A 13,311-nucleotide genomic window follows, 5' to 3' on the forward strand; every position below is an offset into this window, starting at 1 on the left:
AACTTCTCTTCGTCCTTGATGACCCGATAGCAATGGGAGAGGTTGAAGCACTTGCCATTGTGTTTCCATGCAAGCATATGGGCAAGTGATAGCAAATGAAGACGTAAAAGGATGATCTTGATGACACAAAAGAGGGCGGCTTGCTTGCTATCATACCATGTCTTGCATGCCGATGTCGCTCACGGGGCGGGCCTTGACGCTCTCAAGGGTGGCGCAAAACTTATTGCACTCTTGTTGGATCATCCTCCACCGCTTGGAAATGGAGACCCACCCGCGCGTGCTCACAAATTGGTAAGGTGGAAACTTCTTGCGCTCATGAAACTCGCGGTGCACACGAGTCCAAAAGGTCGAATGCTTTTGCTCGGCGCCCGTCTTTGGGTCTTGTCCAATGTCTCGCCAACACTCGCAACGAAGCTTGTCCTCGGCAGCTGTGTACGCCTTCGTGCGCTTGCTCTTGCGCTTCGGCTTAGGACCGGCGGCTTGGTTGGCGAGCTCGTCCTCAAACAAAGGCTCCACTTCGATGTCGCACTCGTCCTCTTCCTCTAGCCCACAGTCCTTCGGGAACTCGTGGTCGGGGGGGAAGCCGTCCAGGTCGATGCCGACCTGATCACGCATGAAGGCCGCCTGATCGGGATCATAGCTAGCGGCCGGCATGAACGCCCCGCGGCCGTCTTGGCTTTGTGTCTCCTCGGGATTGTAGCCAGCGCCCGGCGCACCACCCTCGAAGATGAGGTTTTGCATGTAGTCCTCGTTGACGGCGGATGGCATTTCCTCGAACAGGTTACGGGCGTCCGGGAGCCCGCCGGCCGGCGTCTGTCGTGCGTGTTTCCTCGTGCCGCCGGACGACGAGCCACCGACCACCGGGTGGCGTTGAGGTCGATGGGCGCGGGCGCGGGCGTGGAAGGCGCGACCACACTCACGTTGGGTGAGCACTCCCCCGAGAGGCGGGAGGCCCGCGGGTAGACGTGGAAGCCGGGGACCGGGTTGCAAGCCGACACGCGGGGTGAGTCGGGCATCACCATCCGAGGAAACGCCGACGAGCCGGTGCTGGCCGCGGCGACGGCGGCTTGGAGGACGCTGTGCTGGCTAGGATTTACCCCTAGCATGTAGAGCGCCTCCCTCGTTGCCGCGGCGACGCGGGCGCTGGTGAACTCCTGCTGCGCGGCGGCGACGGCGGCGGCCTCATCCCTCACGTCCGCGGCGTGCCTCCGGCCCTTCCTCTTGGCCGACTCCCTTGCCCGCTGTTCGGGCGTCAGCGCCTTCTTCGGCTTGGTCGCGGCGACGGTCTTGCGCGTGGCACGAGGCTTGCCTTTTCTGGAGGGGGCGACGGCGCCAGACGAGGCGAGGGAGGCGAGGTCGGCGGCGGCGTCGAGGTCGAGGTCGATGCGTCCTCCATGGCTGGTTGGGCGCGCGCAGGCAGGGGCGTTTTTGGGGAAAATGGGGAAGGGGGAAATGGTGGTGGCTGCCACCGACCGGGGGGGGCGGGCGAGGAGAGGAGTAGGCGCGCGCGCGCGTCCGCGCCGACGCAAATCCGGCTCAAAATTGGGCCTGGAATGGGTCGCCCGCGGACGAAAAACGGACGCGCGTCCGTTTGGGTCGGCACGTTGGGTTGCCACTTTTGTCCGCGACGACCCAAACGGACGCGGGCGGACGAAATGGGTCGCCCCATTGGAGTTGCTCTTATGGAACGGCGGCGTCCCCTTGACCTTGGTCTCAAACCGGCCAATAGTTGCACGTGGTAGAGTAAGAGCAACTTCAATGGGACGACCCATTTCGTCCGCGCCCGTCCGTTTGGGTCGGCGCGGACAAAAAAGTCGGCCCAACGCGCCGACCCAAACGGACGCGCGTCCGCTTTTGTCCGCCTGCCGACCCATTTCCGGCCCATTTTTGAGCCTGATTTGCATCGGCGCGGACACGCGACGGACGCGCGCGCTGGCCCTCTTTCCTCACTGGGCCCGCTGGTGCCGAGGGTGAGACGTTTCTCGCGAAACCAGATCTCGGAGGAGAAGGCGCCGGAGCGGCGCTCGTGGACTCCGCGAAAATCCGAAGCGCCCAGGCGGCGGATCGACATGGTGGCGCAGAGGCGGCGAGGCTAGTGAGAGGGGGCGAGACGAGTGGGCGGCGGACAGAGTGTGGAGGGAGCGCCTTCTTATAACGAGCGCCGGCCGCGGTGCGCGCGCAAACCTTTTCCGCGTGCTGGAGCGCCAAAACCAGCGCGCGCTAGACCGCTTTTCCCCGCGTGCTGGAGCGCCAAAACCAAGGCGACGGCATGGCCGCTGGCATGATCTAAAACGCGCGCGGTCATGAAATGGGTCGGCCCGCTGGGCGTACTGCCGACCCAAAACTAAAAGAGAGCGAACGGCGGGCGGGCGGCCGACACAAACGGACAAAAACGGATAAAAACGCCGTCTGGGTCGGCCCGTTAGAGTTGCTCTAGCTAATTTTCAGTCGTGCAGCACACAGACTCGGAAAGTAGATCTGTTTCACCTGATTGACAAGTCCGTCTCCAAGTGCTGCTGATCCGGACGCAACCACAAGTCATCATCGGCGTCGCCTCCCGGTAAAATAAAACCGTGTACGCAGAGGCCGGTCACCATACCGCAGCACCGCAGGCCGAAACCGCTCGCCGCATCGCATCTCCGCTTTCCGGGGTCCCCCGCTTTCCACACGCGCCCCGAGATTGTTCCCCGCTGCCGACTGCCGACTGACGACGCCTCCCTCCCCCTCTGAAGCATTCGGTCATTATTAAAACCCGCGGCGCCTCTCGTCGGCTCGCGACAGCGCGGCAGCGAAGCGAAACCCCCCGGTTCCGGTTCCGGTTCCGATTCCGATTCCCCCGGCAGCCATGGCGTCCCACATCATCCTGCCGCCGGACGGCGACGACGACGAGCAGCAGCGGAGGGAGGACGAGGAGAACGACGGCGGCGGCAGCGGGAGCGGGGGCGACGGGGAGCAGCAGCAGCAGGGCGGGGGCAACGCCAAGGCGGCGGTGCCCTTCTCCGCCATGTGCGTGCGGATCTCCCGCGACTCCTACCCCAACCTCCGCGCCCTCCGCAACGCCTCCCACGCCAGCCTCACCGACGCCGCATACGTCAAGATCTCCGAGGGCGACTTCGGATACGTCCTCGACGACGTGCCCCACCTCGCCGACTACATCCCCGACGTCCCCGTGAGTCCCTGCCCCCCTTACCACTCCCTCTCTAGTCTCTACCCCTCTGCTCGACCGCGGGTCTTAGTTTCGGTTCGTGGTGATGGGTTTTGTGCGGTGCAGCTTTAGCCAAGCGACTGTCAGTGGGGCGTGCGTGAGCAGCGAAATTCTCCGGGGCGGGGGATTACCCGTTTTTTGGGGGCAAGCCTGGCCCCGATGTTTGCGTGGGTAGCTCGATTTGGGACCTCCGCTGTGCAGATCCAATTTTGGACACTGTACCGTGGAAATCAAACTCTGACTTGAGAGCCTGCAGTGTGGCTGATTGGTTGGTCACGATCCACAGATAGAGGGCAATCCTGATGAACACTAGCAAAGTCAGTCACGATCCACAGATAGAGGGCAACCCTGATGAATACTAGCAAAGTCAGTCACGATCCACAGACAGAGGGCAACTCTGATGAATACTAGCAAAGCTGTGGCAAAATCTGTGGATTCTGTTTTCGTACGTTACTGTTGCCGTCTGCTTTTGGGAATGGGAGATTTGATTAGGTAGCAGGCAACTCTCATGACCAGCAAAGCTGTGGCTGTTCTGTGGATTCATAGTTCCATAAGTTGCTGTCGTTGGCTCTGCTTTTGGGAATGGGGGATTTGATTGGGTAGAATGGACGACATCGATACCGGAGAAGTAGTAATTTGTTACTCCCTCCGTCCCATAATATAAGAGCGTTTTTGACACTAAAAAACGCTCTTATATTATGGGACGGAGGGAGTAGTATCTATTGTCTGGCTGCTTCTCCCTGCCGTGTTCGTTAAATTCGTGAGCCAATTTATGAGAATTTGTACAAGTTGGTCTTTTTATATGTGCCCAACCGCGGTGAATTTAATTTGTTTGGAAGGTGAACAATGATCCATGAGAATTGAGCTTATGGTTTGCTGTTTTATTCCTTTTGCAGACTTACCCGAACCCATTACAAGACCACCCAGCATATTCAACTGTCAAGTAAGGCTTGTCCTGCATACATATCCTTTCTTTCATCTTCCTCTCTTTGGTAAGTCTCTGAGTATGCATGCTGTATATATGACACTGGAACTTCTGTTCTTATCTGTATCAGGCAATATTTTGTCGATGAAGATGACACCGTACCACAAAAGGTATGTAGAGTGTCACTCTATGTTTTCAATCTGATGTTGTGGTTGGTAGTGGATTTACAAGTAGCTATATTTGCTATTGCAGGTTGTTGTTCAAAAGAATAGCCGCCGGGGGGTTCACTTCCGTCGTGCTGGACCCCGTCAGAGGGTACGCTCACTCGCACCTCGTTTGATTATTGACTGCATCACTTGCGTCTTGTCTGACAGAAATATTTGTACTTCAATCTTGTTAGGTTAATTTTGAGTCAGACGAAGTGAAAGCATGCATTGTAAGTTGTGGAGGCCTTTGCCCTGGGCTCAACACTGTTATCAGGGAGCTGGTGTGTGGCTTGGCGCACATGTACAATGTCAACAACATCTTTGGAATACAGGTTTGTGCCATACTGCCCTATTCTAAATGGCCATGTACATACTTGTATCTTTGTCCGTGCCTTCTGTCAAAAGAGAAACAATCTAATGACCAAAATATAAAAACAATGTTTGTGCCCTGTTCTAAACGTACAATGTCAACAAAACCATAGGACTTGTAGATGCTTGTAAATGTTACTCTTGCATTTTTGTACATGTCTATCTAAATTTGTCTTTTGTTGAAAGGACTCACAAGGTGCCTTAAGATCTCTATATTATAGTCACACCTTATCAAACATTTCAGATTGCAATGCATCTATTTCTTGACTGGAATCTGTTATAATATACTGAAATAACTATAAGATGAATGACCTGCTGTGATTTTTATTTTATTTTTGTGAAATATTCTCTTCAGATTTTTTCAGTGTAATGTAGGCGTGAAAATTATATAACCATGTTAGAGCAGTTACTGGCATGTTATGGGTATTGCCACGGTTACAACTTTGCATATGTTTAGTTTTGGTTATGACTCGGGACCTGCAGTCTCTTAAAATCTTTTTCTTACCCAATTATAGAATGGATACAAGGGCTTCTATTCTAGCAATTATGTTGCTATTACACCAAAGACAGTCAATGACATCCACAAGAGGGGTGGTACAGTCCTTGGAACATCACGAGGTGGTCATGATACAAAAAAGATTGTTGACAACATTCAGGATCGGGGAATTAATCAGGTAAATATTACTTTTCAGATTGCACCACTGTGACATAGCCATTCTGACTGGACATGAACTCATACTCTAGGATATGTTGTTTAGGTGTATATCATTGGAGGAGATGGGACTCAGAAGGGAGCATATGAGATCTACAAGGTAATTAATTTATAATGCTACAAAGTTGAGTCATATAGGCCACCTTTTCATTGTAAGTGTGTTTACCCAGACCCCCAGAACAACATCCTTTACATAACTACATGAATGCATTAGTGACAGAGATAGAAATACCTAAAAAGTTCATTTCTCTAAGATACTCTATAATGCATAATGCTCTTCCTTCTGCATTTGAAGAAAATAATAATACTTTATTCCTTACTAATACAATCAGGAAATCCGGAAGCGTGGCCTAAAAGTTGCCGTGGCAGGGGTTCCCAAGACAATAGATAATGACATAGCGGTAATTGTTTACAATATGTTCATTACTTTATTTTCTTGTGCAGAACTGTTTTCTCAAAATCAGTTAATATGCCCACAAATAGGAGGATATGACTCGTTACTGATTGCTTGTGTCTTTTGATTATTAGATTATCGACAAGTCCTTTGGTTTTGATTCGGCCGTCGAAGAGGCTCAACGTGCCATTAATTCAGCTCATGTGGAAGCTTGCAGTGCTGAGAATGGAATAGGCTTGGTAAAACTGATGGGTCGTTATAGTGGTTAGTTTTCTGACATATTCTCCGTAGTCACTTGCCATCTTGTGCGTGCTATTTTCTTATACGTTTGCTGAAAGCAAATGTCAGATTTATACAAATAGAAGGAAAACTATTTGATAAGCTTGTTGATATATAGTGTTAGTTAAACAATTCAACATCTTATTAATTGTATTCACAGTCTGCATATATATACAGAAAAAAGGGTGCTAGATTTTTCTTTATTTCAGCCACAACAACTTGCTATCTCTTACATTCTCTTATCGTTAAATTCCTTTTCCTCTGAAATGCAGGGTTCATTGCGATGTATGCTACTCTTGCAAGCCGGGATGTGGTAAGTTGATCCCTTCTATAAGTGTCCAGGATTTTGCATTCTATATTTTGTTTTAGTTCATTCCTTCTTATTCCTGCATAATTGATTTGATTCCTACCCATTTCTCAAACATTAGTATTAGAATTCTTGCTTTCTGTTCATTATTTAACCTCAATGTAAGAGTTACTTATTTTTGATTTGGATCTCCGATTTCCACAGGATTGCTGCTTGATTCCAGAGTCTCCGTTTTATATGGATGGGGAAGGGGGGTTGCTTCAGTATGTAGAGAGGAGGCTGAAAGAGAACAAGCACATGGTTATTGTTGTTGCTGAGGGAGCAGGCCAGGATATTATTGCCAAAAGCATACCCGCTTCAGATCAGCTAGATGCATCTGGAAATAAGCTGCTTCTTGATATTGGTCTCTGGCTGACTCACAAGATTAAGGTACATACTGACATATTCTTGCCACTGGACTTGATTCCATTCTCCATGACATAATTATTATTGGTATTTACTAGAAATTGTGTTGCCTTACCTGTTGCATGAATAGTTTAGGGAGTACTCGGTTTACTTACTCATTTCATTAATGCACTGTAGGATCACTTCAAGAGCAAAAAGATGGAGATGACGATTAAATACATTGGTAACATATTGACTAATTGTGTCTACTTCAGAGGACAATGTTCTAAAACAACTTGTTGATCTGTGTAGCACTAGGCTAACAATAGTCTTATCTAACATTCTGCAGATCCTACCTACATGATCCGAGCTATTCCGAGTAATGCAGCAGACAATGTCTACTGCACACTGCTGGCTCACAGTGCCATCCATGGCGCAATGGCGGGATACAGCTTCACTGTTGGGATGGTCAATGGCAGACATGCCTACATACCTTTCTACGTGAGTACCTTGAAGTGATCTTGTGCATTACAGTAGGAAAATCGTGCTTGCTGAATATGCATATATGGCTTCCAACGGGTTGTTCAGTTGCACCCTAAGTTCCCATTTTTCTCAGTTCCTGCAAGGGCTGACATTTACCACCTGAAGGGCATGGCAAAGACATTTTAGCAAACATAATTTAAACCATTTAGAAGCGCTCTACCACATCATCTGTTCTCATGTTAAACATGATTTTAGCATAACACGAGCAAAATGTCTTTTTGATTACAGAGGGTGACGTCCACACGGAACAAGGTGAAGATCACTGACCGGATGTGGGCGAGGCTGCTGTCGTCGACCAACCAGCCAAGTTTCCTGAGGCAGAAGGACATCGACGAGGCTAGGGAGGCCGATAGGCTGACCAACAAGCCTCCGCTACCACCTGTCGCCAACCAGAATGTGGCAAAAGCATTTGACCAATCTGCATCGGCTTCGTCGAACGGCGAGATATAGCGATGCGCTGGTCTGTAACCGTGTACAGTAGCTACTGCTATCCTGCTGATGAACATGTGCCACGGCACGCCACGCCATGAAGTTTTGCTTCCTTACGATATCCCTTGTATGAGTAGTGCACGTATGGATACTGTTCAGGTGTTCTGTGAAATAAGCAGTATATTATTGTGCTGCTACTGCTGATAATGTTCTTTTTTTTTTGCCCTGGCAATTTGCTTTGCATTTCCTGTGAAATCTGCAGCGGCCTTCTGCTGGAGGGGGTATATATGTTGAGTTAAATACATCACAGGTGCCTTAACTTGTCTGTTGCGGTCAGTTTAGTGCCTAAACTTGTAAAATACACAAAAATGATGCTATAACTTGTCGCATGGTGCATATACGGTGCCTCCGCCTGTATGCCACCGTATGTGCTGTCCACGTGAACTGACAGCTGGTGGCTGACCCACATGTCAGTGGGTGTGAGCGATGCCTGCGTTGGGTGAAATGCGTACGAGTTTTTTGTGTGCAAAAATCCCTAAGATTTAATTAATGTCACAAATAAGCCCTTGCTATATGCCAATAATAGGAAAATTGATGTTGATTTAACCATGAACTTTTTCTAAAATTGATGTTGATTTAAACAGTTCAACATATATTTAATAAAATATTACAAATATTTTTTGCATCTTCACTCAGGACCACAAGCATGCGGAATTATTTTGTATCTTTGTTGTATTTTTAGAATACATAATTATTAAAAATCAACATTGTTGTATTTTGAAAATTGTTCAACATGTATTAAAAATAATTGTGTAGAAAAAATAAATTCTATAAATGTGTTAACACATGTTAAACATGCTTGTAGAGATGTAAGAATAATTTTACCATAATTTTTTTAAGACATATTGAACATTTTATGAAATAGGTGTTGTAATTTTTTTGAATACATGACAGGCATTTAAAAAAACATTTAAATTTTTTAATACGCGTGAGGATTTTTCAAAAATGTGATTTTTTAAAGCCCTAAAACTTTCTTAAGTTGATGGCATGTAATATGTTGAATAGTTCTTTTTTGTCAAATGTGAGAATTTCTTAATATTTTTTTCAATTTCCCATGAATCGAATTTTTCTTTTTTATATCTCTTTATTATTTCACCCGGTTTATTGATAAATAGGAGAGTATTAGGATATTGCGCAGTCAACTATTCTAGGCGTAGTGATAAGCTGTGCGCCCTCGTACTGAGTTGGAATCCTGTCGGGTGCTCTTTTTTTGTTATTACAATTTTATCCCATGTGCTGACATGCGAGACCTAGTTGTGAAAGGTGGGATCAATGTAGTTTGACCTATTTAAATAAATTGTTAGGAGCTTGTGTGAAAATTATATAAAGTACAAGGAGTTTTCTATAAAACAACCAGCACACTCCTCTCACACCCATTGACAGGTGGGCACGCCACGTGGGCAGGGCATATGTCCGGATACGGACGGAGGCACCGTATTTGAACGCTCAGACAAGTTACGGCACCAGTTTCGTGTATTTTACAAGTTTAGGCACCAAAGTGACCGCACCGGACAAGTTGAGGCACCCGTGGTGTATTTGACTCATATATGTTTGCATTTTGCTCTCTCGTTTGTAGAACCTGTAATGAACCATTTGTCCACTTTTAGGATCTACTCCCTCCATTCTTAAATACTCTAGATATTGATATTTTTGACTATCAACTTGGTCAAAGTTAGAGAAGTTTGACCTTTTATAAAAATAATACACCTTATATTTAGGAACGGAGGGAGTATAAGTTAGTAATGAACCATTTGTCCACTTTTAGGATCTACTCCCTCCGTTTCAAATATAAGTCTTTGTAGAGATTTTACTATAGACCACATATGGATGTATATAGATGCATTTTAGAGTGTAGATTCACTTATTTTGCTTTATATGTAGCCTATAGTGAAATCTCTACAAAGACATATTTAGAAACGGAGGGAGTAGATGTGTATTTTCACGGTAGACTCGCTAGTGGGGAGGAATCTAAAAAGTTCAGACTTGCTCTTAATATAATAATAATTATTACTCCCTCTAAAAGCGTTTATATCACTACTTTAGCGATCTAAGAGCATCTACAATGCAGGCACTAGGATCAATATCCTGGTTGATGGGCAGTTAATCCATCGAATCCTGGCGTCTTGCCTCGCATCGGCGCAAATAAAGGAACCGGACGCTTAGTCCTTTGTTAGCGTGCGTGATAGTAGCGATTAGTTGTGCAACAAACGAAAATAAAGGAATTGAACAGTGCTAGCGCCTGTAAATTAGTGGCTAGCGTTGGGCTGCAAGCGCTCTAATCCTTTTTTCATTTTGAAGATTAATTTTATTTTGCTAAGCGCCCATCTTAGCATCTTGCGTTGAATATGCCCTAAACGCTCTTATATTTCTTTACGTAAGGAGTACTTGACTAGAGCAACTGCTAGAATTTGATAGAGTACTTGACAATTTTTTTGTGATGGTTCGACAAATTATTTATTTGCAACATGATAAGAAATCCTTTACCCTGCTGTTGTTCATGTTCACTTGACTCAATTGCCTTCCTTTCATCTAGCACCATAAATTGGAACTTTATAGTAGTGTCTTGAATGGTGTTAGTATGTTCTCTTGTGTCTTGAATGTTGTCCGTATGTTCTCTTGGTGACTACCGATGATGATTAACTCCTACCAACATTATTTGGCTTTGGTGTTTTATGCAATTGATACCTATACATGTATCATGTTTTGTTAATGAGTTTGAACTAATTAAAGCAAGTCCTGAGTTTTGATATTCTGCTTCATATTTATTATTAGCCTCTTTGGTACTCAACATTGCACACTCTCGCATTAAAATTTGGTGTATACTTCGCTCGGAACTACTTAACGTCCGACTCATTCCTGATCCTTGTACAACAGTAATCTAGTGGCCAGCTACACTTCAATCCCACCCGTGTATGGTCAGATCTGCAGCATCGGACAAGAATCATACTAAAAATGCCGCATGTATATACATCCAACCCGTGCGAGTTCTTCCTCTTGATCTCCCACATGTACAATCAAACCCATGGATGAATAATTATTCTACGTTGTTGATTATCATGTTTGTTATATAATTTATAAATTTATAGTATTATTCATTGTTTTATTAGTCTAATCATCGACCAATTAAGATGAAAGAACATTAATAAGAGTCATGTACATTAGATAGAGTGGATCCCAATTTGTGAAGTACTCTTAGAGGCAGTAAGAGAAGAAAAGCTTTAAAGGATTTGTTTCACCAAAGATAAAAAATTCCTTGACATGTCGTATTGTTTAGTGTGCGGGATAAGGGGAATAGGTAATAAAAAAAGAGTTAAATGACCCACCTCGCAGACTGTACAAGTTGAACAGAGTAAGTGTTCGAACCTTTTTGGGGGGGAAATGTGTGTAACCTATGAGAAACGGTAGCTTGGGATGTATTCCACCTATATAGACGACGATCCATTAATAGATTTAGTGAAGCATGAGACATCATGTAGAAGGAGGATTTTTGGCTTCCGGGCTCCACAAAATCCAAAAATTTCAAAAATTGAAAAGCCAACCTTTTAAGTTTCAAAAAGGTTTTGAAAATACACATGACCATAGAGGTGCATACTACATGCATGTGTCTAAACTTTCATCATAAATATGTCTTGATGCAATATACGTAAATGATTTTTTTGGGTAGCTCATGTCAATATGTATTAGTTTTCATAATTTCTTAAAACTTAAAAATCAAGTTTTTTTTTATTTTCCAATATCCGAGCTCCATGGAGCCTAGGAGCTGAAGGCAATTCCCACATCATATAATGTTATTTATTTTTGGTGGTTTTACCGTTGTTTTAGCTTCAAGCTTCAGTGGTCTTTTGTATTCCCGTGTTGGATGCAAAACCTTATAATTTTACAAAATAGATAGCTTTGCGCATTATCAGTTGATGCACATGTTGGGTTTTTACCTCCTTTCTGGGAGAAGAATACTATAGCCCGGCTTTGTAGTAAAGCAACATCAAAAGACAGTGAGTACATCCCCGCAAAAAAAAAGACAGTGAGTACAGACAAGCAAGTACTTGGGTTATTGGTCTAAGAGAAATCAAGTATCTCGATGTGGGGATCAACTTAAAACAACCCCAAGCGAAACAAACTATGTCGCGTCCATGGATGAAGCCACCGCTCCTCTATGCACCACAATGTGCTCACTTTTCTTTGAAAAAAGATGGCCGATGTTCCTAAAGTCCATCCTTAGGAAACGCTTGATTGGTGTTTTCACTTGTAATTACAAGCCCCACAAAAATTTCGGTTGTCTTGGAAATCGATACTTGGATGGATATTTTGGGCTGGGTAAAAGAAGAGGGGCCGACAACAAGGAAAAATCCTAGTCCGCGCATAATGTAGGACCCACACTCCATATGCGCACCCCCCAAACGCTATATGGGCCGGCCTATGTTTCCTTTCTTTCCCACCGGTTTTGAAAAGGTTCTAGAACCCTTTTCAACCAATTTTCTTCTTTTTTTATTTATGTTTTTTCTCTACGGTTTTAAAGATTTTATTTCGATTTTTCTGTTTTATTTTTTCCATTTTATTTTTTTCCATTTTTTGAAATTCAGGAATATTCTTTGAAATCTGGTAAAAGTTTTTGAAATCACGAATATTTTTGAATTGATGAATAATTTTTTATTCATGAACATTTTTAAAAATGCGTAAACATTTTTTAACTTCATATTTTTTAGAAATCCATGAAAATTTTATATTAGTGAATTGTTTTCTATACACTATTTTTTAAAATTCTTGAACATGTTTTAAAATTCAGAAAACATTTTCATAAAAAACCGGCTGAAATTCCCGATCAGAAAAAACAATTTCTCAAACAATAGCATCCCGCACTGGGCCGGGCCATTGAGCGCTGGCGCGTTTGGTCGGTCGCGCGCACCTGTGCGCCTGCGTTTCTTTTCCGAGGAGTCATGCCGATTGCCGGCGGACGGCTCGACGCTGCGATGACCGGCGCGATTGGCCGATGGCCACCGCGTCCTGGGCGAGGTGAGGAACCCCCCGTGCCCTCCGCTTCCCGCCGCAGTCGCCGCCCTATCCTAGGCCTCTAGGCTTCTCCTCCACGAGAGCTCCCTGCTGCGCCGTCGCCAGATCTGCACTCCCCATGAGCTCGTCGGGTGATACACCCCCATTTCTCTTCTCTATGGGGATGCTCCAGTCCACTGCGCCACGGAATCGTGCCGAGCTCGTGCTTTGCAAGCTCGAGGGGAGGGGAGCGGCGCCGTCTGGGCGCTCGCGTATCAGCAGATGGGCTCGTTCTTTACACTTTTACAGCCCTGCATAGCTTCAATTCTGGGCTGGCACGCGAGCAATCAGGTACGTAGCAAAAGTGCAGAACAACGGTTTGGCTTGCTATGATTTTATTTCGGGCATCGACTCTGCTCACCATGACCATCGATTGGTTATTTTGCTTGCTACTACCGGTGGTTCTCTTCGTATCGGTTTGTGTAGGAGTGGTTTGATAAGTTGGTGTTTAT

At 45.7% G+C, this 13,311-nt stretch overlaps 1 protein-coding gene across 1 annotated transcript; it reads left to right on the forward strand.

Annotated features, from left to right (window-relative positions):
* The first annotated feature begins 2,653 nt into the window (after positions 1–2,653).
* LOC109782947 (ATP-dependent 6-phosphofructokinase 6) lies at positions 2,654–7,960 on the forward strand. The gene is made up of 14 exons (XM_020341581.4): positions 2,654–3,169; positions 4,102–4,148; positions 4,261–4,300; positions 4,383–4,445; positions 4,531–4,668; positions 5,221–5,379; positions 5,464–5,517; positions 5,750–5,818; positions 5,946–6,075; positions 6,363–6,403; positions 6,602–6,826; positions 6,980–7,025; positions 7,131–7,282; positions 7,553–7,960. Exons 1-14 carry the CDS (start codon positions 2,846–2,848, stop codon positions 7,772–7,774), a joined length of 1,710 nt encoding a protein of 569 aa, XP_020197170.1. The 5' UTR covers positions 2,654–2,845; the 3' UTR covers positions 7,775–7,960.
* The last annotated feature ends 5,351 nt before the right edge of the window (positions 7,961–13,311 follow it).

This window comes from Aegilops tauschii, chromosome 1 (genome assembly GCF_002575655.3).
Source record: "Aegilops tauschii subsp. strangulata cultivar AL8/78 chromosome 1, Aet v6.0, whole genome shotgun sequence".
Taxonomy (NCBI): Eukaryota; Viridiplantae; Streptophyta; class Magnoliopsida; order Poales; family Poaceae; genus Aegilops; species Aegilops tauschii.

Bases quoted from the DNA above. Each gene is read 5' to 3' on its own strand.
- LOC109782947 (XM_020341581.4), top strand. From the start codon at position 2,846: ATGGCGTCCCACATCATCCTGCCGCCGGACGGCGACGACGACGAGCAG. The intron at 4,669-5,220 runs GTTTGTGCCATA...ACCCAATTATAG, and splicing joins ACAACATCTTTGGAATACAG to AATGGATACAAGGGCTTCTA. The intron at 7,026-7,130 runs GTAACATATTGA...AACATTCTGCAG, and splicing joins GATGACGATTAAATACATTG to ATCCTACCTACATGATCCGA.